Consider the following 27,807-nt stretch of genomic DNA (forward strand, 5'->3'; position numbering starts at 1 on the left):
ATCATTTATTAATTTGATATTTTTTTCTTTGAAACCTCAGCCAGGTTATCCTGAACAATTCCAAAAATACCCCTCAACATGCCCGAAAATCCAGCAGCAGGTATGTGGTCTGAAAATGATTCTTTTTGCTGAGCACTGAGCAAAGAAGCTCCATTTCTAACCTGGTCTCATTTATTTATTTCTGCAGATAAGCAGCAGGTGCTGCAGATCCTGGATCGGCTGCAGGCAAAACTGCAGGAGAAAAGGGATTCCCAACACCAGGAAAACCTGGCTGTCCTACGGAACACCCTCAGGAGCCCCTTGTTCAACCAGATTCTGACTCTCCAGCAATCCATCAAGCAGCTGAAGGAGCAAGTGAGTGTAAAATGACTGTTGTTGGTGTGATGGTAACTCTGGGCGAGTGGAACTTGAATCAGGACATGTAGGCGTGTGTTAACGAGGGCGCTCTCATTAATAAGCTGTAACGTGGTGTTAGTGAGCACTGGGCTTTTTTTTTTTCTTCTGTGGAGCTGGTGTCTGTAGAGGCACTGCTGAAATGAGAAGTGGTTTTGCAACCAAGAGGTCATGGGGCAACGTGCTTTGAAAGGGATGCAGGAGAGGCAGGGTTGTGTTGGAAAAAAACATCTGCAAAAGACATCAGCTCCAGTGTTTGGAGTCCTGAACAGTGTTGGAACTGGGATCCTTTGTTTTTCACAGAAGCTGAGTGCTGTTTATCAGCTCACTGGCAGCATTTTTTCCTCCCTAAAAGACAGCATCACTTAGTTCCTGCTAATTTTTGCAAGAATGCTTAACCTGCTTTGGGAAGTAAGGTGTAGAAAACCCAGCCTGAAGATTTGCCAAGCTCTGATGCAGCTGTACCCAAGTGAGTTTTAAAATGACTTGGCTTCATTTTAAGAGGCTGGAACTTGTGTGGTTTATATTGGTTTATACAGCCAAGTGACACTTGATTTTGTGGACATGGGTGTCCATGCCACAATTGCATGGACAGGTCTCACACTGCAGTTAAGTTAAAATTATCAGCAAACTTAAAACCAGGGACTGAGCAGCAGCAATCCCTGTCTCTGCTGTCACTGTGCCCAGCAGGAATTGCAGCAGGGTGGGTGCCAGGGGGACAAGGCTGTCCCTTGCAGATGTATTGCAGGTGTTCCTGCCTGGCTGGGCTGGTGGTGGCTGTGCAATCCAAGGCTTGCATGCATGTCTGCAGGCTATTAAAAAATGTATGAAAATGCAAATGTATCTGTGACATAGTGGGGTTTGTGTTCAGAATGTTGAGAATTCTTCTACCTAGAAAATTTAGGTTTTCTTGAAATTCTGTTTAAGCATGGGCAGCTTCATTCAGGATGGGATTTTCCAGTTTATTATGTCACAGTAGGAATGCTTTTCATTTCTTCATTATCAGTGAGGACTAGAAGTGCAAGTTCTAGCAGTGATAACGTGTTCAGTGGCAGTTTGTACCCTAGGCTCTCTTTGGGGAGAGGATAATACAAACCAGGCCTCAAGCTCCTGAATGTCTCAAAATATTAGAACTTCTGTGCCAAAATTCTGTGTAGGTTTCCCTAATAGCAGCAGCAGAGGTTGAAAGCCTCTTTAGTGTTTGGTGCTTTTGCATGTGTTGTTTCTGAAATAGCAGGGTGAAAAAAGGATAAGGGGCATGGGCAGGGGAGAAGCATGAAAGAAACAGAGAAAAATGTAAAAACACAGCTGAAACATTCAGGGAACTCCTGAAAAACAGTTTAAATTTGATATGGTAGCTTGGTTATAGATTATGTATTAACACTGCCTGATTTATACAGGTGAGTATATTTGTGTGAATGGGTATCTATGAACACAGGTATTTTTGCTCTTTTGTCACCTTTCAGATAAAATGGTATTTGTGAAAAACCCTTCTTTTGTTTTCAGTTGTTTTTCCACATCTTTGTTCATTTTCAACAGCTCAATTACATGCCTCCTGACCGCTCAGTCGATTTTGATTTTACCAAGAGGGGGCTGTTGGTGTTTGCTGACAAATCAGTCAATGCTTGGACACCTTGCACTGGACCCAAAGCATCAGCCTTCACTCCAAACCTGGGAGTCAATGAATTTAACATGATCATCCAGCAAATGGCAAAGGTAAGGCTCTAAGGTTTAGTGATCCAAACTTTTTTTGAATTTTGGAGCATTTCACACTGCTTTTTTTTGTTGTGTTTCTGGAAGCATGGTGCCTCCTAACCAGGAGAGAGTAGAAGTGTTGAGAACTTTTCCCTGGGGAAGATAATGTCAGCAATAGGAAGTGGCTTGGTGGCTTGTTTTGTTTTTTTAACTTCCACTGCCAATTTTCTGTTTTACTTTCTACCAAACACACCAACGTAGCAAGGAAATTTCAATTGCCAGACAACATTTTTGGTATTTGATGACACTTAATTGAAAATGGGCATTTTCAGCAGAATCTTGTTTTGATGGAAGCACTTGTTTATCAAGTACATTTTAAATTGGAAATGTACCAACTTTATGAACAGTGCAAAGGATTAAAAAAAACCCAGCATGTAATATTTAACTCTTTATTTAGTAAGTCTTAACTTTGCCAGACACATGCAGATGTACCAAATTCCCTAAGGATTTGTACAGGTGCAGACTTCCACCCATGTGGGATTGGCATTTATAGCACAAATGTATTGTTATGTGTTATTTTCAACCATTAGTTTAATTGCTTAGTCATGCCTTTCTATATTAAGTAACTGTTGCTAATTGACTACCTTAATGTAGCTGTAGTATTTTGAGCATTACTCTTCTCATTAGGGTGTCATTAACTCATCAGAGATAAGATTTAGCAGTAAAGGCTGCATGTTATTTGGAATATAAAGAGTGCATTCTCCCACTAATATTTCCCAGTAAACAACCCCAGAAATCTTGCATTAGAACAGGCAGTTGCAAAAGCAAACTTTTTTTAGCATTAAGTGTGAAGCTGCAGAGAGGGGAAGGAAATTAATTTCTTTATTTAAAAGCTTCAGTCTTTTGAATGCACACCTAAAAATCAGCATTAAAAGCAAGGGAAGCCAAAAGACAAGTCATTTAGTTCAGCTACACAGCATTTCCAGAAATCCCAAATATATTGCTCTAGACAGCACTTTGTTCATAGTTTTCATCCAGTTTGGAATTCATCTCATAATGTGAATGAAGTGTGAAAGTAGCTCTTAAATTCCCTGAGGTTTCAGAACCTCAGAGTGCTTGCATATCCAATACATTGCTATATTAAAAATAATAAATGGAGGAGCTTTTATAGAAATAACATACTCAGTATTTTGCCTTTGTTTAGTCTTAGGAGGAGAATAATTCTCACAGTGTTCATAAATTTTAAACTAGTTCATTCTGTTTCATTGAAAATTAGTAAATTATTTTATCTTCTGTTTTATTAGGGAAGACAAATAGAGTCAATAACGATTGATAAACCTTCTGTTGGAGGTCTTGGATTTAGTGTGGTTGCCCCTAAAAATCCCAGCCTGGGAGAAGTTGGTATCTTTGTCAAGGAAGTCCAGCCAGGAAGCATAGCTGACAGGTGAGATCTTCATAATTGTGTTGGGAAATTGTATTTTCCATGAAGGGAAAAGTCATGACCTTCACATTGAAAACTCTATCAGAATAACATGTTTGTCTGGGTTATCTGGTGGGATATTTTGGTGGTGGTATCTTGAATTCTGGCTTTTCAGCTAAAAGGGATTCATGTTTTGAGGATCAGGTTTTCAGATGAGTTTTAAATATCCAAGCCATTCATAAATGGAATTTCCAGAAATCATGACTCACTTTAGAGACTTTTGAGTCCTGATTAAAAAAACAAAAGAAAGCTCAGAAAAGAATTACAAAGAAAATAAAAATTAGATTCCATTTTTAATTTTTATGCATTTTGTCCATGAAAGTTTTTTTTTTTTTGCCTCCTTTTTCCTTTATTTATATGCCTCTGACAATGCCTCATTTATAGCTGGTTTTACTGTTTGTTTCCTGTGTAAATTTAGATCCACTTCTCCTGACAGATCCCTGCACAGATGTCATCATAGAATTGAGGCTTCAGGCAGTTTCTTCCTGTATTGTCTGTGGGTTTTCACCCAACAACAAAAGACAGAGCAATCCTTTAAAAATAAAATGCAATTGTAAAACCACAAGAGTTGGCATGAGACAAATGCAGTGCTTGGAATTATGTTTCAAGAAAATGTGTCTAGATTTCAAGTCATTGGTGTCACTTTTTAAATAACACATGTCAGGAAGTGCCAACACAGGATGACAAAAAGAGTGGGGAGAGGTTGGAATGATAATGGCGATGGGCCCACAGAGAACACACCAGAGAACACTTAAAGAAAAGCATATTAAAGCTCTTTCAAAGTGGAGACAGATGGACTGATCCGGATGTCAAAGGAGGGTGAATATCTCACTTTAGGATTTGATGACCTGCTGCTCACTTTCTTTGATGAGAGAATCTGAAATATGGTTAGTGCTCGAAGAAAGTGATTTCTGGGAAACATCTTAAACATGGCACGATAAAAAGGAAGTTTCAAATGCCTTAGTTAAGATGTGCAGTTATATTGTTTCGGAGTTTATAAATTTCCCCAGCATGCTTCCCATTTTGCTTCTGAGACAAGATCTCCTGGAGACTTTTTTTTGGATTCCTACAGAGCTTTGAAGGCAGTGTCTGTCTATGTAACAGTTTGGTCTCGTGCTCAGAATGAATATTTAACAAAGGAGATGAGTGATGGTTTCTCTCTTGTCACAAATCTAAATTCATCACTGGGGTGAATTAACTGTGAAATTTATATTATCTCAAGGTAGCAACCGAACTGTGCGTTGCTCCAAGAAAGTTTCATGTCTGAACCTTGATACTATAAATTTTAAGTAAAATATAAATATGCAGCACATCAATCCTTAGATTAAATAGTGATACAAAACAGCATCAGAGCCTGAGTTGTGGGTTGTAAGAGATGGCATCATGTAGTGCTGAACATAATGAAGAATAGTTCCTAGTTTATTGTGTAACTACAAAAATATTTTTTTTCTGCTTTGTAGTTCAATATCATCAAGAAAGGATAAGGGAATTGCAATTAAATTTTGAATAGAAGCAAAGTAAAGAATTGAGTGAGTTTCTGTACCACGACAAAGCTGGAACAAAATGTGGCTGGGCAGTTTGGAGCAGTGTAGATTCAATGTAAGCTGGTGAAGGCACCCTAATAAGCAGATTTTTAAAATACACAAACATTTAACCTTGCAGGACTGTGTATTTTACGTGTTCACATTTCAGTTGCACGAGCCTGATGTGGAGTCACTGTGCTGCATTAAAAAATTGCTTTCAATGTTTTGTTAAGGGATCAAAGACTGAGGGAAAATGACCACATACTGGCCATTAATTGCACGCCATTGGATCAGAACATTTCCCATCAGCACGCCATTGCCCTCCTCCAGCAATCCACAGGATCCCTGCATCTGGTGGTGGCTCGGGAGCCACTTCAAGGGAACAGAACTGCCTTATTAAGTGATGTAAGTCCACCTGAGACTGTGAGTTGTTGTAATACTGTCAAAATCAGATTTTGAGCTGGGCTGGATATTTTTTTTTTTATTTTTATTTTTTTCCGGGGCTCTCGAGTGTTTGTGTTAAGCAAGTTTTACATAGAGGGATTTTTTGCTTTAATCAGATTTTGTGTGTGATGACATTTCATTTAGAGCCACCGTGCAGTAAGCACAGAGCTTCCATTGCAAATCTGCATGGAGTTGTTATAAAACAGATCCTGGGTTTTTATGGGATAGCAGAAGCTTTAGTAGATCATCATATTCTTATCAGCAAGGTCTGTTCAGCACAGGCTGGATGAAGCATTTTATGAGAATACCCAGCTGAAACCTACTTGTGCTCAGCAATTAAAGATGCTCTGATTACCTCTTAAAAAGAGAGTAAACATAACCTGCCATGGACACTGCTTGAAACAGCCCAACCAATTTAAATTGGCACTACTCAAAAAAAAGCCTTGTCTTTGTTTTAAAAAACAAACACAATTTATCTGTTAAAGAACCTCTCAATCCCTGTTTATTTATCAGCTTGTTTTGTTTGAGTTGGTTTTTTTTTTTGTTGGTTTTTTTTCATCTGCAAATTTCAGTGATTGGGAAGCCTTTTGTTTTTGTGACAAAGGAGAGCTTGTCACTAGGACATGCAATAAACCAGGGCTGAACTTCCATCTGTGTTCCACCCATATGGCCCAGGTGGCTTCCCTGAATTCGGTCAAACTGCACACCTAAATCCAGGGATTGCAATATTGAAATCTGAATTTATTGTGCTAATAGATTTTGATGAAAATATGTGTAAAAGCAGTGCTTATCCTTATTCATAGTAATTATTTCCCTCATGATTATTACAGAGGTAGTGAAATCTGAAGGTTTTAGTGGATAATCAATATTGTTTATTGCACTGAAAATTTTAAAGAATTAAATTTTAACTGCTTTTTCATTGAAAGATCTGTACTGAACAGACTAACAAAATAAAATACAAATATATATCTCTGCAGGGGGTCTTTAAACTTCTTTTATGATATTTAACTGGCTTTGGCAAAGATTTTCAGTATGCTAATAAATCCTTTATTCGCAGAAGACTTAAATCTGCCTACTTTGCTTCATTTGGGCCTGTATGAGATATTAATCTGACAGAAACATTGGCTGGGTTTGGGTTGCTTAACAGCTTTGTTATTTTCAGATTGTCTTGTAGAACATAAGGTCATGGTACAGTGTAGCTTAGAAATTTGCTTCCAATCCAGAATGGCAGAATATTGTGCTGTGCTATTAATTCAGTGCTGAATGGGGGTGTTCAGAGTGTGTAAGTGAAATAACAGAAATAAGAATTTGGGTAAACGCTGGGTGAAAACTGGGCCAGTGCACTCCTTGCCTCTGTTTTTCCCTCTTGTTTGCAGTTCTCTGGATTTATGAAAAACTAAAAGGATACTTTTCATTTTGGCAGGAAGATCTTAAAATTGCTTTTTCTTAGTCAAGCTTTTTCCTAGTATCCTGTTATCCTGAAAGTGGAGGACAAAAATGTGTGTTTAAAAACAGATGAGAAATCCCACTGCGTATTTATAAGGAAATGGAGCCGAGTGAAGAAAATCCCCCAGATCTCCAGTCTGTGGGGTGGAGACAGAAAATGGGTCTGATTAATTCTCCTCCTTCCTGCTACACGTGAAAGCGAGAAACGTTAACGATCGTCCAAAATTAAAATCTCCTGTTTTTATTAATTGCAGATTCACTGGGGCCACATTGAAGACGTTGAGCTGATTAACGATGGTTCAGGATTAGGCTTTGGAATTGTAGGAGGAAAGTCGAGTGGAGTAGTTGTAAGAACAATTGTTCCTGGGGGATTAGCAGATCGGGTAATTTGTTATATTATGTCACTTCTTGTTTGATTGCAAAGTATAATTAAGCACTTTTGACAGTCTTAAAATAAACTAATATACTTAAACAAAAGGAAGCTGGTAGCATCAAAGTCTGAATGCCAGCACATGATTAATAAATACATTGAAGGTATGATTGAGGACAAAAGTCAGCACCTGATGTAAATTAAGTTGTTTCTCAGACAAGCTTTGGCTTTTGTAACATTGTTGAACATGGAAAAATTCTGACAAACTGCTTGATATTTTTAATACTTTTGGTATTTTCAGCCTGTGGTCAGTCTGGGGCAGGACAAATACTCTAGAATTTGGCACATTTTGCAACGTCTATAGGGACAAACTCTCCAAGTGAATTCTCAGGCAAGAAAATCTGCCCTACCAAAGTCAGTGCATTGCAAGATTCAGTTTAAAAATCAAAAATGTCCTATTTCCAGTGGGTTCCAATGAAGGTGGGAGTTTTGATCCCTGCCTGGCAGCCTGGCCAGTTCAAGAAGACACTTAGGTTTGGTGCAAAGCCTTTTGAAGTTACACAGGCACAGTTTGCACCTTTGGTTTTTTGTCTTTAGAGACTTGGTGCTGAGCATTGCTACATTTCAGAATGTATATATAACTCAATATAACAAAAATATTTATTTTTAATAACAAAACAGATTCAGATTTTTAAAGCTAATTTGGTCACAATGAGTTACAGTATCTGAGGACTGGAACCAATGCAGACAAAAGAGAGAAGCAAAAGTACTTCCTCTAGAACAGGATGGAGCTAAAACCTGGAAGTTTGGAGAGCTTTACTAGAAAATGTTGGCTTTTTCTTGACTGTCTCCCTCTGAACCTGCCATGTATAAATGAGTATTTTTTAATTTTTGTCTAACACCTGTTTTGCTGTAAGGAATAAAGTGTTTTGGCTACCAATGGAGCATGTAAGCTAAGAACTCACCCCATCATTCTCAGCTGAATGAGACATCATTAAAAACATGTGAAATAATGAGGCATGTACATGTTAAAATTGGATGAGTTTGTAAATGAGTTTGAGTTGGTTCTGGGAATAACTCTGTGATTGCTGTATAAATCAATGCACCAAAGGTAGTGGAGCTGTGCTGATCAATACCAGCTGAGAATTTGGTGCTAGAAATTCCTGCTTGTGATGGAAATGATGATGTAGGTCGTGAATCATAATTATCAGGTAAAAAATGGATTGTGTAGAGTCTTGTTGCCTTCAGTGGCTTTACTCACTCAAGTTGGAGCTGGTCACATGAGAAAAAAGGTGCCTGGCTAATATAGAAATACAAGGCAAAAACTCTATAAAAACTCCTAAATCAAAATGCTGTGCTTATGTTCTAACTCCTGTCTGATGAGGAGCATTCCATGAAACAGAACACAAAACAATCTGTGAGATTATAAAACATTGTTGCTGCCTGTTTTTCCCGAAGTGAGCACAGCAGTGGAAAAAACAGCACATAACTGTACAGACAAGTCCTTGAATGATTTAAAATGTTGCCGTGGTGGTCATTTTTTCTGGAATTTTCTCACATTGGTTCTCATGGCCATGAAGATGCCCCTGCACAGTTATGGTTTTGTGATGGAAAAGATACTTTATGGATGGACTGGAAACACTTTTTGCCATTTTATTTGCGTTTGAAGGACGGGAGGCTGCAGACAGGAGATCACATCTTGCAGATTGGAGGGACCAACGTGCAGGGAATGAGCAGTGAGCAAGTTGCCCAAGTGCTGAGGAACTGTGGGAATTCTGTCAGGATGATTGTTGCAAGGGACCCCAAGTGTGAAGCCATGGAGGCTCCACCAGCTCCTGCAAGCTGGCCAGTCAGCACATTACCTTCCCTTCCAAATGAAAATGTGAGTATCTGCTGCTTGCTTCTGACATTTTTAACTGTGTTTGTGGCTTGTGATCAGAAAGGAAGGAGAGAACAGTGTTCTTGGGCCCTAAAGTGCTTCTCTCTTGAGTTTCCAGGTATTCTTGTGTTTAAGTGGTCATTATTATAGTGCTGCCTTCTATATTTTTTCCCTTTTTCCTGTATCTTATTAATACCTATAATCTTGGGATTGGAATGACCATCTTTACAGAATTTATTTCAGAGTGGCTAATTTAATTACCAAGACCATAAACATTATCGATAAGTGGTACTTTCAGTTCTTCTTCTTAGCTCATTACATTTTTCCTAATCAATCATTTGTAAGTGGGTTTAAAACTGGACTGTGAATTTCCCTAGTCTGAAATCCAGAGAGCCACGGCCACACCAGAATTATTCAGCACAATCATCTTTTTATGAAACATAAGTGTAATGTTTTCATAGTCTACGCTACTGCCTGTGATAGGAAATATATCTAAAAATTTTGAAACTTGTTTTAGCAAATCTTATCATGGTCATATCAAAGTCTCTTGTTTTTGAAGTCATTCTTTTCAGTTTTGAGTAATTAAAATCAACAAATGCTACACTAAGTGTACAGTAGGTCTCGAAACATAAACAAAGCTGTGCTTGTGTACCATCTGCTACTACTGTGCTGCTTAGATTTAGGTGTAGAATCTGAGTAGCCTTTTCTTTCTTGTTTAGTTTCTTGAATATGAGTGAAGAGAGCTGGGAGTTTTTTTTTGAAGCACTGTTTTTAAAGGTCAGAGTAGAAGTCACTTTGCTACAAACTCACCTCTTTGCTCACTGGGCACAGTCACTGCAAAGGCAGCTTTGTGTTTTACACCCCTGGGAAAATGCTGTGCCTGTGTCAGTCAAGTATTTTGGGTTCTTCTGGAGCTCCTTTTCTCCCCAGGGGATCCCCAGGAGGGATCAGTGCAGCAGGAAACGCAGTGTCCTGGAGATGGGAGGGCTGATCTGCATCCCTAAAGCTGGAGTCTGAAAACTGGGCTTGTCCAATACTCTGCCTAGAGGCTTTCCAAGGGAATCAGCAGCGTTATGAGGCCCTTCTTTCCTGACTGGATCATATTTTCCAGGGCCCATATTAGGGGCAAAATAACGTGGTCATAGTTTTGTTTCCTCCACAAAATACTGTTTTTCTCTCTTCTGTTGTCACTGATCAGCCCTGAGCATTGTAAATGCTGCAGCCTTTCTAAAATGTGATTCCTTCTCAGTGTCTTTTCAGTGTCCTCTGTGTTCCTGCAATGCAGTTTAGAGGGGAAAAAAATAATTTTCTGAACTAAATAGTGCCTTCATGTGTAGATTTGAAGAAACTCCTCTTCCTGGTGCCAGGAAAAATTTGCAAAGACGAGTTAGATTAGTTAATCTGACTGTAGTTACTAGTTTGATGATGATTTCGATGATCCACCATTGAGTTTGTGTCAAATCTATAATGGAACTTATCCCTATAATCTAGGTTTTTTTCCTCTGGTTTTTGAGTCTTTCACTAGCTGTGAGCTTTGGAATGGAAAATATTTTCTTTTTCTCAGTTTTTGCAAACCAGCAGAAAGGCATTTTTAATAGTTGGTTAGTTATTTTAAGTTTTACATTAATATTTAATTTTCTTTGAATATCCTGCACTAGAGAATAACTGAAGGAAGAAAACAATCTTATTATCTGTACTGACCAAGATAGTGACAGCAGTGTGAGCAGCCTGCTTGTGCTGACTGTATTTAGGACTTTGCACTTTGATTTTTCTGGACTTCATCTCAATTATTTTGCATTCTAGCAGGAGTGTTATTTAAAGAGAAATGTTTGTAGCCAGAGCACTGACTCTGAGGAGCTTTTTGGTTGTCAAAACAGACAGGTTCTCAAGGCCCCAGCTCCATTTCAGGTGTTGCTGTGGGCTTGTTTACTGTAGATAAGTGACAGCATCCAAACTTATCTTCATCTCCATCAGCCTCTTATGGGGCAAGGGAGTTGGAAGGCATTTAATGAGCTTAATGACTTTGCTGGTGGAGGGAGGTGTGTGTGATAACGAGATAGTGCCCATCGATTTCTCTTCCATTGAGAAGTGAAATAGGTATGGCTGGAACTCTGGGCTGCTTTTGATATGGGTCCTTCCAGAGCTGATACTTGGCAAGCATTTGATTGAACTTCTCTTTTTTCACTCCCTTAAGAAATGTTTTCCATTTTCCCCAGTCCGTTTTTTGCAGTTGGCAGCGACAGGATCCCTCTTGATTTCATCACTTTAACAGACCTTACTCTCATCATCATCTTTCTGATCTCATTGCTCTGTATCTGATTACAGAAATAAACAACTCTATGTATTTTAATTTATCCCTTGCAATCCCAGATTTATGTGCTTGATTGTTTTTCTCTTTTGGTCTCACCAGTGTCTTTACTGTTCCCTCTTTGAACTCTTGCCTTGCAGTTCTGATTTTTACTGATTTTACTTTACAGAGAAGAGTTGCACAGACATCCCAGGGCCAGTTTTGCAGGGACTTTACAAATGAGTTTACATTGCATTTAAACAAAAGGAAAAACAAAATCACTTCTCACTTCTGAAGATCTTAATTAACCTGCAATATTGTAATGGCATTGGGAAATTAGGAGAACTTTTTTACTGTCTTGTGCTTTATTTATAGGATAATGACAACTTTTTTGATACCTATGATGTTGAACTTATAAAAAAGAATGGGCAAAGCCTGGGAATAACAATTGTTGGATATGCTGGCACATGTGATATAGGTGAGTTGTACAGGATTTAGGAAAATGGTGGGCAGGGGCTTCTCAAAACCCTTTACTAACCACAGGGAAAATTAATAGCTCCTACCTGTGCTAGGATATAGGAACATGAAATTCACTAGAATCACAGATCAGCATCTCGTATTTTGTGGCAGCTTGTGAAAGGGAAGTGTTAGTGTTTCAGGGTTTTTATTATTTTTTTTCTTTGTTTTTATTTCCTTGTTCTCATTGGGAGTTAGAATTAATAATCAAACTGCAAACATGACAAAGGACAGCTTTTCTGATTTCCATGTCTCCCTTTTCTTTCTTTTTTTTTTAAAGAAAAATCCTTTTTCATTAAGATTTAAAGTACTAAATTCTTTAGCTGTAAGATGATTGAAGTCCTGATCAAAGTCCTTAAGCACTTACTTTACTTTTAGCTTAGTTAGTCCTATTGAAATCAAACGCAGCATGGATTTAAATGATTGCAGTTTAAAGCCTGGGTAAGCACAAGGATGAATCCATGGAGGAGGTGGCCTTTTGTGAGCCATTTCAAGGAAAAAATGTGAGGTCAGTGTACAGGTGGTTGTGTCAGTGCTGGGTTCTTTTTCCACCAGAGATCCTCAGTTTTGTGTCAGGCTGTGGGAGTGGGGACGTGCAGATGGTGATGGTTTACAGAATCATCACTTTATGGGGAGAAGGAAGTGTGTGAAAAAGGCTGGAATTAAAAAATATTAATAAGAAAATAAGCAAATTAGGTTAATGAAGTGACTTGTTTCTCTTCCCCCCCCCAACAGAACCTTCAGGGATTTTTGTGAAAAATATAATACCTGGTAGTGCTGCTGACCACAATGGCCAAATTCATGTTCATGACAAAATTGTTGCTGTAAGTAAAATACTGTGCTTATATATTGCTGTAGAACTAATACATTTCATATCTCAGTTAAAAGAACAACATAGTAAAGACTTTGTAAAATTAATTAAACCTCCTCTGCTCTGCAGAAGAAATAATTTGGTGGTTCATGTTTGTTTAGGTAGACTTGTGACAGAAATGAGCTTTGGCTTGCTGTGGTTAAAGTATTATTTTATATTCAAAGAAGTAGTAAATAGTAGTTAACTCTGAAAGAGGCAAGCATTTGGATTAAAGTGTTTCAGAGTGGAGAATCTTGGCTTTTGGCCTGCAGTAAAGATGAGCAGCATTAACTTCTACTTGAATTGAATGTGATTCAAGGATTGTTAAGATTCTGCAAGATGTGGCACATTGTTTGTGTTCCTTAATGGCTGTGTAGTGTGGATACAATCAAAATGTTAATGGTCACAATTTAGGTTTTAAAAGCCCAAGCTTTATGTGTAGAAAAATGGAAAATCCATTGAATAGCAGTGAATTGAATAATAGCCAATTTTGCATTCACAGCACAAGCAGGAATGAATTCCACAGTCTTTTTGTTTTAAGAGATAATATTTATAGAGATATGATTTTAAATTACTTCTAAAATGTGTGCCATGCCAGACCTTCCAAAGTCAGCTTCTCCTCTGTGGGAGCAAAAATTAATATAATCTTTTATCTGCAGGAAAGGCCCTATTGATGCATGGTCTGACAGTGAGGTGAACAGAGTATTGTGGGTGTAAATTAAAATATCTGATAATGTAAGAATTGGGCTGTTTAGGGTGGATTATAGAAACAGTTGTTTGTAGAGACTTGTGTGGGGTGTGTTAGAAATCCATGAGAAAACCAGCAGTGATAATGAACTGAACAGAGTTCTAGGCTGGATACTCTGCTTGGAACCTTCATCCACAGTCTTTAAAAAGCTGGTTTTGGTAAGAAAAAAAAAAAAAAATTAAGGAAAAATCTGTGCATATTTGTATCAGATTAGTAAATTCTGTTTTATGGTTGTCCCCATGAAAACAGAAAAGAAGAAATTACTGTTGTGCTTCCTTTTGAAATGCATTTTGGAAATAAATTCTCATCAGTGAAATGTAACAGATTTAATGAGATTGTTTTGCAAATATTGCTGTCTTGGGAGAGTAACCCTGTAATTCCTGTACTAAATAATGTGTTGTTTACAGCCTATGGTACTCCACAACACAGCCTAAGAATGCAGCACAGTTACTGTTATTTGCTACAATTTTCTTGTTTTAGGTTGATGGAGTCAACATACAGGATTTTACCAACCAAGAAGTGGTAGAGGCACTGCGAAACACGGGACAGACCGTACGTCTCACCTTGCTTAGAAGGAAACCTTCCTTTACTATCTCTTCAGAAACACCTTCAGATAGAGGTAATTCTTTCTTTCCAGCAACTGATTTTATTTTTCACTCAATTTACAGTGACCTCATTTAACAGTTTAGGACTGGATACCACATGATCCTCAGTTTTTTAAGGGTGCACTTTTTTAAATACTTAAAGGAGGAATGGCAAGAAGCTAAAATGAGAGATTTAGGAAAATTCAGTGCAAAGCTCCTGTGTAGCCCCCCTACCAAATAAAAAGAAGGACTTAGTGAGGTAGTGTTACTACTTCCTGTATTTTGCAGCATATGATTTGGGGTTTTTTTCATCTGTTTTTGCAGCACAGGCAGCTGTTCCAATGTTTGTGTCCCCTGGAGCTGTAGGGACTGAAATTAGTGTGGCCACTAAGAATGAGGGAAAACAAGAACAGAAGGATAATCTTCACAATGGAAAGCAGGTAGATAGGATATCTTAGAGTGCCTCTTCTGAGTCTTGTTAAAGGCTACCATCTTTAATCCATTTTCAGCACTGATGGCCTGTCATGGCTTACTCCAGCTTTTGCTGAAGTAAAGCTCTACCTCTTGGATCTGATCAGCTCTCTCACCTCAACCTGTCCCCAGATTGTAGCACTGTCCACAGGTCTGCTCAGTGGATTCTGAGATATCTTAAGGCCTGTAATTCTCTGGATCTTCTTCCTTGCATAAAATATGCCCTTTTCCAGTCAGCAATGATAGCCTTTGTTAGGGAAGGTTTTTTTATGGGTACAGTCAGTGCAGATGCAGCTCTTCCAGTAAACTCAGGAATGACTTTCATTAACTCTGAAAGCCTTCAGCTCAGTGATTCCTCTTTGTGGTCCTGGTCCTGCACTGATGACCTGAGATGTCCTGCCTGCAGTTTGCTCCTGAGAGAGAATTTATCCTCCTCCTCTGCTGCCAGGGCCCTGCACCAGCCTGCTGGGTGAGCAGCATCAGGAGATGGGACTCCAGGGAATTTATATTTATTTCCTGATCAGTGTTACCTCAGTCATACCCATTTTCATGGTTGGACTCAATAACCTTAGAGATCTTTTCCTGCCTTAATGATTCTGTGAGATTCTTGCCCTCACGCATCTTAGACTCCTGTGTTTTGATAATATTCTTCTGGTTTCCTGTACCACATCTCTGAACATGCTGCAGTTTCCTCTCTTGGCACTGCAGTAGCTTCATCAGAACTCGTGTCTTGGGTGTAAAGACCCGGTAGCTGGAGTTCAGAAAAGGCATTTTTGTAACAAAAGGCAAGGACAGGTCACAAAGGCATGGGTTTAGCTGACTTTGGAACCAAGGCTGAAGGTCTTTCCAGAATCTTCAATTCCCCCACAGATTTCTGGGCTCCTCTACAGGAACTTCTGGGTGAATTTATACAGCTTGTGTTAAAGTCAGCATAAATTATCCTTATGCCTTGTCGTTTCTAAGATATGTAGATGTAATAGAGGATTCTAAATTACGGCTGTCAATGAATAGCAATTTTGCTGTGATTGTTGAAGATCTGTCAGTATTAAAGACAACCTGGAAACGAGAGAAATGTAGCAGTTCCTATATTCCATTCTGCTTTACTTTTCTGTCCAAGCCTTGTAACCAGACATCCTTTGTTGTGACTTTTGCATGTTCCCAGAAAGAGGAAGCCAGAACAGAGGTGGATGAGTAGCTGAGAGTGGAGGTTCTCAGAGCATTGTTTTGCTATGACAGAAAGCAAAAGCTGGAAAAGAGCAACACTTTGTCTGTCCTGTGTCACTTACCCAGTTTTTGTTTTTTTTACTGTGGGACTTCTGTGCATATTTTACTCCCACAGAAATACGATGTATGAGATTTCACCTTGGAACAGAATTTAATGGCCAGGTTTAAATTCCAAAGATAGGTGCTTATTTTGGATGTGGTGATGGGCACTTCATTATAATGGTGCTAAAGTAAATACTGCTAATTTAAGGCTCTGACTAAACTCTGGAAATGCTTTTAGAAGTTTAATGTGAAAGGTATGTTTTATAAAATGCGTATTACTTCCCTTTAAGCCTAGTTGTGTGAAATTCTTATTAAATTGTGTTTCCTGGGGAGGTATTAAATAGTAACTCTGGCCAGGCAAAGCCATGCTTAAGCAGTTCTGGTACAAAGGCAGCAGGGTTTGGGCTGCAGAGTGCACGAGGCCTGAAACTCTGTGCTAGCAGAGAGCAGGCAATGAATTTAACAGCTGCCTCTATGATCCTGCAGCCTGGGCAGAACTGCTCCATCCTGCCTTGCAGGAGTACTCAAAACCCAGAGGGACAATGCTGGGAGTCAGGAGCTTGAGAGATGTCTGGGGAAAAAGAGCCCCAGCAGCAGGGCAGGTAAAGGGTTAGGAACACAGTGCACACCCTTGTGTAGTAACTTTGTGAGAGCAGGAGGAAGCTACAAGAAAAAAAAGATCCCAGTTTTGAAGAAGCTGACAGTTTTGACCAGAAAAGATGATTTTTACAATACGTTTGTGGTTTCTTCTTTATGCTTGCTAATTAGAAATGAGAAACTGCCTGGAAGCGCAGGCAGAAGGACAGGCTAAATATGCTGAAAAGTTGTTGCTAATGAAAGCTGTCCCTGGGAAGTGTTTTCATTTCTGAGGCCTTGCACATTATGGAAGACATGGTACATATGTCAGGTCATGAGGAATTCAGCTGCATGAGAGACTAGAAAGAAATTTCCTAGTAGCTGCCATGTGGAAAAAGCTGTTTGGGGAAAAAGGAACATTGTAAATGAATTGAGTGATGCCACTGGAATTGAATATATTCAATCCAAATCCCTTCAGCCCAACATTTCCACAGTTCTAAGGAAGTTACAGGAAGAGACTTCAAAGTGTATTTGAAACAAAGAAAGGGGAAAACTTCAGATGGAGACATGCATCAGCACCTGCTCTGAACAACTTTTAGATTTTGGTACTGTGTTTTGGAAGTGACAAAAAAATCTGTATTCAGCCAGCTGAGCACAGATTACAGTTCCTGAACTGAACTTTGAGCTTGACCCTGAGATTCATTACTCCTGGTGAACCTTAAAATCTATATTTGGCTGCACAGGGGATTACAGGTGCTTAGGTCCTGTGTGTTCACACTCTTTTAACTCTGTAATAGCAGAAAAAGAGACTCAGGAATTTCTGTCCCTCTGTGTTTCTGCAAATGGAAGGAGCAGAAGAATGCACTGGTGTTCTGGTTTTGATACAGTTGAGAAGTAAAGACAGTGATCAGCCTGTGCTTGATAGTAAGTCACACATTAGAAACTTTTATTTCCAGTGAAGTTAAAAAACCCTAATTAGTGGTTGATAATTTTAGGACAATTTGTCTTCCTGTTATTTTTTAAGGAGATAATTTATTTCAGAGACAACTGTGGGCTGTATTTACAAACCCAAGTTTTTAATCTTAGTGGGGTGTGGTTTTGGTAGCAGAAAATAGCTATCAGGATTGCTGGAATTCTCAGATATCTGAATCTGCTTGAGCCTGTAGGTTGAAAATCCTCTGGATATTTCCAAGGTTTCTCAGTGCAGATCAGACAGAATTTGCTTGTCTGGCTTGGCTGAAAGTGAGCTGGAGAGACACAGGGGTGGGCTGTGTTGTTGTAGAAGTGAACTTCAATCTTTGCTTTTATTGAGTGGAAAACTTCAAAGTTATGGAAGTGTGTAATGAGGATTGTATTGCAGAGCTTTATCTTTGCAGCCTGCAAAGGTGCTGAAAGCAGAGGCAGCTTGACAATGCCATTTGTGCAGGCTTTTTGCTCCTAGGTGGGCTCTGAGCTCCTCGTGGTGTCTTCACAATTCCCTCCCCACCCCGAGGTATTTTACTCTCTGTGTGCAAAACGTGAGCTTGTGCTTTATATTCCGAATTTCAGGGTGACACAGTGATCTGTGCCTTGTCTAGACATCTGACAAACTACTGCAGTCATTCAGGGGGGAAAAATAAACCCCATTTTTTTGGTAATTCAGCCCCCAGATGCTGCTGCTGTCGCTGCTGGATGGAATTTGCTGTAGAGCTTGATTCTTACCAGTTACACATTGCTCCAGCTTGGAACTTTATATGTGAGCTGAGCTTCTGGCTGAGGTCAAATGCAGGGCAGCCAGTCATTTTCTGCTGTCTAGCTCTGTCAAATTGTCTTACAGGACTGTAACCAACTGCCTTGGTTGCATAAGTAAGAAAGCTGAAAAGATATAAATGTCAAGATAGCCAAGTTCCCACGGAAGACTGGTTTAGAACTGGAGCTTATATTAAAGCTCATGTTACTTACTGGCCTAATTAAAGTAGACAAGGCTTTATACCTGCCAAATGTATAAATAAAGTCTGTGCCTGCGTTGTGCTGACACAGCCCCTCGATAACAGCAATATCTTGTCAGGTGTTCTCCTTCTGAAGGGGGCTCATTTGGGTGGGAGATGATGTTTCCCTGGAGTGGGAAGCGTTTTTACGGCAACAAATGAAGAAGTCGTGTGAAATTTGTTTTGCAGCCTGAAAGAATGATTTATTTACAGTAGTGCATGGTACAGAACTCACATCTCATCACCAAGCATCACCTCTTCTGCCTCTCAGCTGAATAAATCACACTTTTACAGGAGCTGACATTTTGCATTGTTTTCCTAAGAAAGACGTTTTTGATTTGTGCTGTTTGATAGACTCAGCTTAATGCACTTCCCTTTTGGGGATTATTCCCTCTAATCTTTTATTTACACTGAATTTTTATTGGAGTATTTAGAAGTAAATGTACTTCTGAATGTACAGTATGCTTGTAAATTTAATATTCACTTTCATATTTAGGAAGAGTCCCACTCCCTCCAGCACATGAGCTGAAATCCAAGTGGGAAAACCTGCTGGGACCAGAATATGAAGTTATGGTATGTTTTATTTCAATAAACTACATTCATGAATGTTATTTCTTTAAATTACAGATCTGTGAGCTTAGCATTACAGGCTGTTTATAGAACAGTTCAGTGTTTGGAACAGATCAGTAACATCAGATTTTCTTTCCTGTAACGTCGGGGCTGAAATGTATGTTATAATGAGTTGGGGGATTTGCTGCCCTTTTATTTTATTCTGTTTATATAGATACCATTGTAATACAAATATGAGACAGGAACAGTGATTTAAGGAAATCAGCTGTCCTGTTAAATCTACATCACAGCAGCCACTTAAAATATATGGCATTTTTATTATTTCATTCATGATCTATTTGTTTTATTGGGCACCAAATTAAAAAAGAGGCTCAGGATAGAACTTCTGTGTTCAGAAGAATCTTACCATTCTATCTGAAGAATGAAAGAATGATTCTCAAACATGCTGGGAAAATACAAAGTAATTCTCACTAGTGTAACTTTGTGGTGCCAGTGTCCAGTAAATATTTCTTCATATTAAATAATTACCTAGCAAAGGGTTGTTTTGATGAATTGTCACGAGGAGCTGATGGAAACTGTAATTCACTTGTGCTTTTCATTGCTGGGTGAGCCAGCAAATACAGATAAAAGACTCTGGACAGCTTTCTTTCTGAAACCTTAAAAAATTCTCACCACCACCAAGAAAATGCCCTGTTTGTCTTTGCAATGCTTGCCCAGTTGATTTAGAGACACTTATTTTTACTACTTGGAGTAGCCATGATCCCAGTCACTCGCTGGGAGATTTAAAGTAGCTTTAGGAATTGCCTTGAGAAATTCACTTCCCTTCTTTCCATTAGCACTCCTTTAAGATCTGAAGCTCGTGTGAGATTATGTACATGATGCAATAAATCTGTTTGGCTGCCCACTTCAGTTGCTTGGTATTCCCACCCTTATATTTCCAGGGGCTGATATTACCTCCCTGAGCACTATCCCACTTCCCACAGAGGATGAAATCCTGCTTAGTTGGTGAATCCAACCATCCCCAATCCTTCTTCAGCCGCCGCCGGTGAAATGTCAGCAGTGAAAATGTTAATGATGGGGCCTCTTGAATAATAGAAGGGAACTCTCCTGGCCATCCCATTTTGAAAGTCATTTTTTGGTTCTGGTTGCCTGTGCCTCCCTCCTGTGTTCAGTAGCAATGTCCAGTTGGAGTCCAGGCTGTGACACCCTGTGTCACAGCATCCTCACTCAGCCCCAGAACTCACCCCAAAGGTTCCTACAGGATTCTCTCAGGAGTATTTATCTTCAAAGGAAACAGCTGTTTGAAGGGAAGGGTTGGTGACCCTGGTGGTTTCTGTGCTGCTGGTCCTTTTTTGTGGCAGTGGAAGGAGCTGAGATCCTGAGCAGGCACTGTGTGGTGTCAGGCTGGGGAGTTACCAGTGATAAATCCATTTAGTCGCATGGATGGACATGAAATGGGTTCCATTTGTCAGGAAAAACACCCTGAGAACTGGAAAACAACATGCTGGAAGCCCTTTTTAAAATTAATCCAAAATAAAAGTCTAATATTTATTAAACTAGAAGTTTTCACAGAAAAGTTACCTGATTTTTTTGCAAGACTTTTTTTCAGACCTACCAAGTGCAGCTTTCCTTTAAACATTCAAGTTCAGTGTCCCAAATTCCAACCCTGGGCTGTAGATTGGAACTAAATGATCTTTAAGGTCTCTTCCAACCCAAACCATTCTATGATTTTGTCTTAATTACATTTAAAATTGGAGTAAATAACCTTCTAAGGTTACAGATAAATCTGTTATGTTAAGGAGGGACAATACAAGAAAACTCTTGGTGAACATAGTCATTTTTATTAATCTTAACAAAAGACAGTGAAAGACACTAAAAAAAGACTTTCTGTCCCTGGTTTAAATACCTTTCCATTTCCATTTGGTAATTAAAGTTATGTATTTGAAGCCATGTTAGCAACAGAAGTTGGAGGGTTAGTCTGGATGGGAGATGGCTGCACCATAGCCCGAGGTAACAACTTAAGCTGTCATACTTTCAAATTCTGATTGGCAAGTCCGTGTGGGTATTTGTGTCAAACATAATGGCATTTTGTGCTTACACAGGATTACTGAACTTGACTAAAATTGGCATTTGGGCTCCAGGAATGGGATAATATTGGAGTCTGTTAATAGTGCATAATCGCCACATTCCTACTTGTAAATGTTCTGTGCCTGAAAGGTTTTTCTAACATTTGTTTAAAATTATTTTGCAGCAATGTGACATTGTTTAAGTACGGTTTATTTTGCTCATGAGTTGGGTTTTTTTGCCAGAATTTCATCGTTCTGGTAAAGTCTTTATTGTCCCACTGTTGAAAAATGTTCTGATGTCCAATTTTTAGGTTGTGAATCTGGATATGCCCTTCAAAGATGATTCAGAGCTCCAGAAGTACTCAAAGGTAAGGCTTACATGGTGGTTTCCTTTGTGGTGTATGTTGGCAGAGTAATCCTGGGAGGGCATGACACAATTCCAGATGTGTTTCAGGAATTCAGTGGTTTTGTGGCTCTAGATTTTCCAAGAAAAGGCTGCCAATATTCTGCTTATCTCTTGGACTGATCCAATACCTTTTCATAGCACAGGCAAATGAACCTTTTAACAGTTCATTACCAAACCCCCAAACAACAAAAAACCACCCTCAAGCTATGCACATAAACCCTAAATTTTGGGGTACTTAATTGCACAGAGTGGAACAGAGGTTGAAATTCTGCTGAACAACTTTTTTGTCCCACAAAGGATTTTGCTGTAGTGATCCTGGCTCAGGGGAAGGGATGTGTAATTCATTTAAATTGTCAGATCTTAAATTAATTTCACTTCCAAGAGATTTTCAAGATACCTATGTTAATATTGTGGAAAGAGGTTTTTAGAGGTGATGGGTTTATGTATTTGTGGGTACACCTCAGTGGGGAAGGGCCATAAATTCATGATCAGACATGGCTGTGAAGGAATGCTGTGGATCAGTAGATTACTCCTTTTATTTGAATATCCAGAATAATTTGGGAAACAGGATAGTCAGTGTTTGAACTCCAGTAATACAAAACCAGATGTCCAAACTGAATGAGCAGCTCCTGCAGATCATCTCTTCTCCCCAAGTTGCCATGATTTCTTCTGCCTAGTCTGGATAGTGTATCACTTTTATTCTGCTTTTCCTAATATTAGCAGACTTGAGGCACTGAGGGTTGGAGTTTCCCCTAGAGAAAAACTCAAAATTAGGCAGTCCCAGTGGGAAAAGGCCGACACAAAATAGTGATTTTGTGATTCAGTGATTTCCCCTTGCAGAAAAAAGGATGTCAGTTTTAATAACTACTTACAGAGGACACTTCATGGATGTTTTTTCTACCTTGAAGTAGTGGAGCTCCCAAAGGAGTAAGACAGCTGATCTCGTGGTGAGATTTTAGGGCAATTATGGAATTAATTTTATTCCTTTATTTATTTCTGTTTGTTTGTTTGTTTTTTGTTTTGCTTCAACCCCGAGGAAGTGGGGTTGGAACTGGATGATGTTTAAGGTCCCTTCCAACCCAAACCATTCTGTGATTTGTTGACCACTCACCTTTTGGGTGGTACTTCTCTCTGTATTTTTCCCATTATGTTTAATTATTTGAGAATACAGTTCACATTGCCTTTTCCCCCAAAGAGCAGACTGGTTGTTTTTATTTGTGCAAACAGTTTGTAAAGAGGAGTTAAGAACAGTTGTGCTGTAACACAGGTGTGGTCACTGGGAACATTTAATCATCTTACTCTGGGTTTGGTTCAGTTTGGTGAGCTGCTGAATCCTAAATCTGTCTTTATCATGATAGATAAAGATTTATACTTAAATATCCACTTATATTTATCTTCTGGCAGCTGTTACCCATCCACACTCTGAGATTAGGAGTTGAGCTGGACACTTTTGATGGACATCATTATATATCATCCATTGCTTCAGATAGCCCAGCTGCAACCCTTGGACTTCTGCAACTGGAGGATGAACTTCTGGAGGTAAAAAAAAATAAAACAGAACCCCCACAAAAATAAAAATTATGTATTTCCTGTTTGTTTGGTGTTCTTAAAATGCATCTCTTAATTCTAGCTTGGCTGCTGTGTGTGCAGTAGAGTTATTCCAGAGTTAGTTGTGGAAGCAGAGTTGGGCTTTGGAATTCACATTCGTTTTCTTCACTGTTCTCTTCCACATTTATGGACAAAATGTCAAATTTTTGTGACCTCTTAGTGACTTCATGGGTATTTTTTCTGAAATGTTTTAACATGAGTATCAAGAGTTACAAGGGCAGAGATAATATTTGCATTGAATTTTTTGTGGCTCAGTCTTTTGAACAATTTGGCTTTAGCTTTCGTGGTGAATAATCTTTCTGAATATTTGTCACCCCTAAAACATTTACAACAGTCTTAGGAACAGTGGTTTCAGTTACACAATAAAACTTTTTTGTTGAGTGTTTAAAGATGTTTGTGTGTATGAGCAAATACATCAGTTTGTTTAAATGTGTATAAAGAGGTATTGGGGCAGCTTTGGAGTCATCAGAGTCACATTAGACCTATTTTCTCAGGAAAAATAATTATTTGATAAAATTAAAATAATTCCTATTTTGTGTGTGTACATGTATCCATTGATAGCTCAGCCTGCAAGTGAAAAGATATTTATTTATTATTGCATGCTTATTCCTTGTGGAATATTTTGATATTTGAATCTTTTTTTAGTGGATGCAAAGAACATTTAATGGAAACAGAATTAGGCCTTCTGAAAGATTGATTTGTTAGGTGTACAGCTATTTTGCTTTTACTTCTTCACCCTCTAACATCAAAAATTCATACTGATATCACTATGACCTAAAACATTTTCTTTTTGCTTAATGGAGGAAAACTTGATTCCTGAAGGAAGGGATTAATGGATGCTGGAAGTGTCATTTAAATTGCTTGGCCACTAAACAAAAATTACATAAAAAGCAATAATGCAGTGCTGTAGAGTAACTTAGGAAACTTTAATTGTGTATATTTAAGTTTTATGTATTACTCTGTATTCAAAATTAAGTTCACAGGTATGTCCAGACCTAGTGAGTGTAAATTTTTTTGCTACTCTCTAGTTGGGAAAAAGCCCCCAACAAAATAAAAATGTGCTCTGGGGCTAAAGCTTTAAGTGCCAGGTTTAGTCCTGACTGTGTTTTTGTAGCCAAGTTATAAATCCCCTTAAATGGGGGTTTGCAGTGGAAAAAGTGACAGCCCCATTCCCCAAACAAGCAGCCTTACCTGGGCCTGATACATTTGGGATTGAAACATGATCAGCAAGGATTTATTTTTTTTTTTTTTCAATATATAGTGAGGTTGAATGTTGATTATTTTTAATGATGTGTTTGAATTATGACAGACAGCACGATACCCCTCCCCTGCCCTTCATTTCTGCTAATTCCACTGTGTTCTTTTTCAGGAGTAAATTGCTTTTTTGTGCCCTTTTGTTGTACAATTTCCCTGCTATTTGAGGGCTGGCTGGCTGATGTGCTGAATGAGTGGGTGTAGGGCACCTTGCCTACTCAGAGGCTGATTTCTTGATTTCTGGCAGCTGCAGGAGGAGAAATGGGAGTCCCCAGGTCTGCTGGGGGGTGCACAGTAGCTCTTCCCCATCCATCATGGGATGCTGAGAAGTGCTGGGAGTTTTCCACCACGCTGCCACTCTCCAAGCATTAAAAAATCCTTAACGCGTAGATCCTTCTGCTTAAATAATTAACTAATGGCTGAGGCTGATAGCTCAGCACTTGCTGTAATTCTTGCAGAAAAAGCCCAGAGCAGTTTGTCTTACCATGGTGGAGGCCAGTTCCACCACTCTCAATTTTCCTGCTTGGCTGGGATGTGTGGTGTGAGAGGAACTCTGTGTTTCCCAGCAGTACAAAGAACATTTACCCTGCAAAAAGCACAAAGCAGGGGGGGGGAAATAAAAGTGATCAGGAAACAAATGTTGGCTAAAGTGGGATTGTAAGACTGAACCCCTCTAATCAGCAAGATCTGGGAGGTTTATGGAAAGGTTCTGCCTCAAGTGCACACACACAATGCGTCCACGTCTGGCAAATGTTTCCATGCTCTGTTTTCCAGGATCAGATGTGGGTTCCTTTGCACTGTGGGCATGGAGGGAAGTACTGAAGGTAATCCTCAGTCAATCCCCACTTTTTGTGCCTTGGTTCCTGCTCTGGAGTGACTTGGATGAGGTGCTGGATTCCCAAACCAGTGGCTGCACTCCAGCAGTGTGGACATTTGGTCGTGAGAGAGGCTTGAGGCAGCCTAAAAGGAATCCCTGGGACATTCCAGGTGTTGGGATTGAGTCCACAGCACTAATTGGGTTAAACCTCTGCTCTTTTGGGGCTGCAGTGCTGGTTAGCACAGGTGATTTATGACATCTGCTGACATTCTGCTGTCCTCCTATTTAGGGACACTCCTGTGGTGCAAAGAGAGGAACCCTCAGGATATAAAGGTTATAAAATAGGTAAAAGAGGATGAATCACTCCTTTTTTTCCTGCAGAAGTAGAACCACAGAGTGACAGAATGGTTTGGGTTGGAGGGGACATCGAAGCCCATCCAGTCCAGCCCCTGCCATGGCAGGGACACCTTCCACTATCCTTTAGGTTGCTCCAAGCCCCATCCAGCCTGGCCTTGGACACTTCCAGGGATGGGACAGCTACAAAAAAAAATACAATTCTATATCTATCTATCTATCTAATCTATCTATCTCTATTTTTTTTTTTCTGTTTCAAAGTCTGTGGTTTAGAACATCCATTAACAATGTTCTCTTACCACTCACAATCTTGAGTTTATGGTATGGTAAGCTTTGACCCTAGTTGGGCCTTTCTGGTTAATTGCTTACTGTAATTGGTTTCTTTGTTACTGTACAAAGGTTCTTGCCTTTTAGTTATTAGTTATTTAGTTCTTAGCTATTTTAGTTTCAGCCACTTTGTTACATTTTAAACTGGCAAAGTCAGAAATCACAGAATCATTAAGGTTGGAAAACACCTCTAAGGTCATTGAGCCAAACTTTTAAACTAGTTGTGGTAGTTCTGGCTTCAGTCTTTTGATCAGAGCTCAGAACCTGTGCTTGCCTAAAATATTGTGGGGAAATTTACATTTTTTATCTTTATTTTAAAGATCCCCAACAAAGAAACAGGTGAGAAAGAAATAAGAATTCTAGGAAACATTTAGGCTTGGAAAAGTGGTGAGCAGAAAAGAACTTAGAGGAAGCTAAAGAGACATGACGGAGCAGTAGTCACAAGATCTTGGAGATGAAGTTTCACAATAATGTATATGTTCTTCAGAAGTGTATGTTAATAAAACTGTGCAAGCTGTGCCAGAATCCTCAGGTAAAATCAGACTTTCACACTCAGGTGGGGAAAAATGCACGCCAAAAAAAAATAAAAATTAAAAAAAAAAATCAAATAATCTGGTGGATATCCTTGAACTCTCTTTGTGTGGATGCATGTTCCCACTCTGCAGGTAAATGGGGTGCAGCTGTATGGAAAATCCCGACGTGAGGCTGTCACCTTCCTCAAGGAAGTGCCACCCCCCTTCACCCTGGTGTGCTGCCGGCGGCTCTTCGGTGACGGCACCGAGTCTTTCGTGGACGAGCCCCCCGTGGCAGTTCCCCCTCCAGAGCAGAAGGTAACACTTCTCCTGTCACCCACTTGTGCAAAAGGACAGTAACTTTTTGGGAAAGTCCTCTTTTTTCTGGGTTTACACCGGTTGGTCACTTCATTGTCCTGGGAGGTAAGGCAGGTAAATCACCGTGCTGCTTTGCTGACTGTTCATCCCATTCATCATCCCTACACTTAATAGGTGAGTGAGAGCTCTGAATTACACTAAATCACATCTTTGCCACCATTAGCTGATTGCTTCCATGTTCTGAGCAGCTTTTATAGAACTGGGAGGGAAAAAAAATTGAAATGTAAAAGTTTCTTTTCATCGCAGGAGCTTTAAAGTCTCAAACTAAAGCTTGACACTTGTGGTTGCTCCTATTTGCAAAAGTATTTACAGCTTGGCTTCTCATCTTTTCTGATTGTCTGGCCTTTCTATTAGCTGTCTGTGGTTAGATCTTTTATGCTATTTATTTTTCCTTTATGCATCTAATGGGACAGCTGAAGTTCATCAACATGTAACAGGTTAGTAATATTCTAACAATTAATTAGACTAATACATGGGTATTTGTGTGCCAGGTTGGGCTCTGATGCTCAAAACATGTAGGCCTGTGCCCAAGGGAGTACTCAAGGCAGCAAGCTGGAGAAAACTCTATTCATAATGCTCAGTGAAGTTTTAATTCCATAAAAGGTTACATTTTAGGGCATGTATGCACCATTAATAATCAAAATATTGAAGGAATAGTGTTCCTAAAGAGCTGAGAGAATGGTATTTGAACCAGAGCTTTTATTTTCCAGGTGAAACCTGAGGAAGACTTTAATCCTGAGGAGGAAGAAGGGGAATTGGCATTATGGTCTCCTGATGTGAAGGTTATTGAGCTGGAGAAAGACAAAAATGGTTTAGGATTCAGCATTTTAGACTATCAGGTATACTTTTCTGCATAACTAAATACTGGAAATCCCTTTGATCCTTTGTCTTGCACGGTGCCTTAAAATGTTTTGTGATGTTGAATACTAATTAATGGACTTGAGACTTGGGCCTAAAAACTATATGGGAAAGTAAAGTATTTTGAAGCCAACTCTATAAAATATGGAGTGTTCTAAACCT

At 39.3% G+C, this 27,807-nt stretch overlaps 1 protein-coding gene across 6 annotated transcripts in view; it reads left to right on the forward strand.

Annotated features, from left to right (window-relative positions):
• PATJ (PATJ crumbs cell polarity complex component) overlaps positions 1 to 27,807 on the forward strand; it is a 137,881-nt gene that overhangs the window by 5,854 nt on the left and 104,220 nt on the right. For all 6 annotated transcript variants that reach the window (XM_015636222.3, XM_015636221.1, XM_015636220.3 and 3 more), the window contains exons 2-16: positions 41 to 100; positions 188 to 354; positions 1,933 to 2,109; positions 3,393 to 3,532; positions 5,325 to 5,496; positions 7,236 to 7,364; positions 9,021 to 9,233; positions 11,893 to 11,995; positions 12,769 to 12,857; positions 14,112 to 14,250; positions 18,992 to 19,068; positions 21,443 to 21,499; positions 22,942 to 23,076; positions 26,563 to 26,727; positions 27,498 to 27,626. In XM_015636222.3, coding sequence (XP_015491708.1) covers positions 79 to 100; positions 188 to 354; positions 1,933 to 2,109; positions 3,393 to 3,532; positions 5,325 to 5,496; positions 7,236 to 7,364; positions 9,021 to 9,233; positions 11,893 to 11,995; positions 12,769 to 12,857; positions 14,112 to 14,250; positions 18,992 to 19,068; positions 21,443 to 21,499; positions 22,942 to 23,076; positions 26,563 to 26,727; positions 27,498 to 27,626 — 1,914 coding nt within the window. In that variant the 5' untranslated portion in view covers positions 41 to 78. The remainder of the gene's footprint in view (positions 1 to 40; positions 101 to 187; positions 355 to 1,932; positions 2,110 to 3,392; positions 3,533 to 5,324; positions 5,497 to 7,235; positions 7,365 to 9,020; positions 9,234 to 11,892; positions 11,996 to 12,768; positions 12,858 to 14,111; positions 14,251 to 18,991; positions 19,069 to 21,442; positions 21,500 to 22,941; positions 23,077 to 26,562; positions 26,728 to 27,497; positions 27,627 to 27,807) is intronic.

This window comes from Parus major, chromosome 8 (genome assembly GCF_001522545.3).
Source record: "Parus major isolate Abel chromosome 8, Parus_major1.1, whole genome shotgun sequence".
NCBI classification, from domain to species: Eukaryota; Metazoa; Chordata; class Aves; order Passeriformes; family Paridae; genus Parus; species Parus major.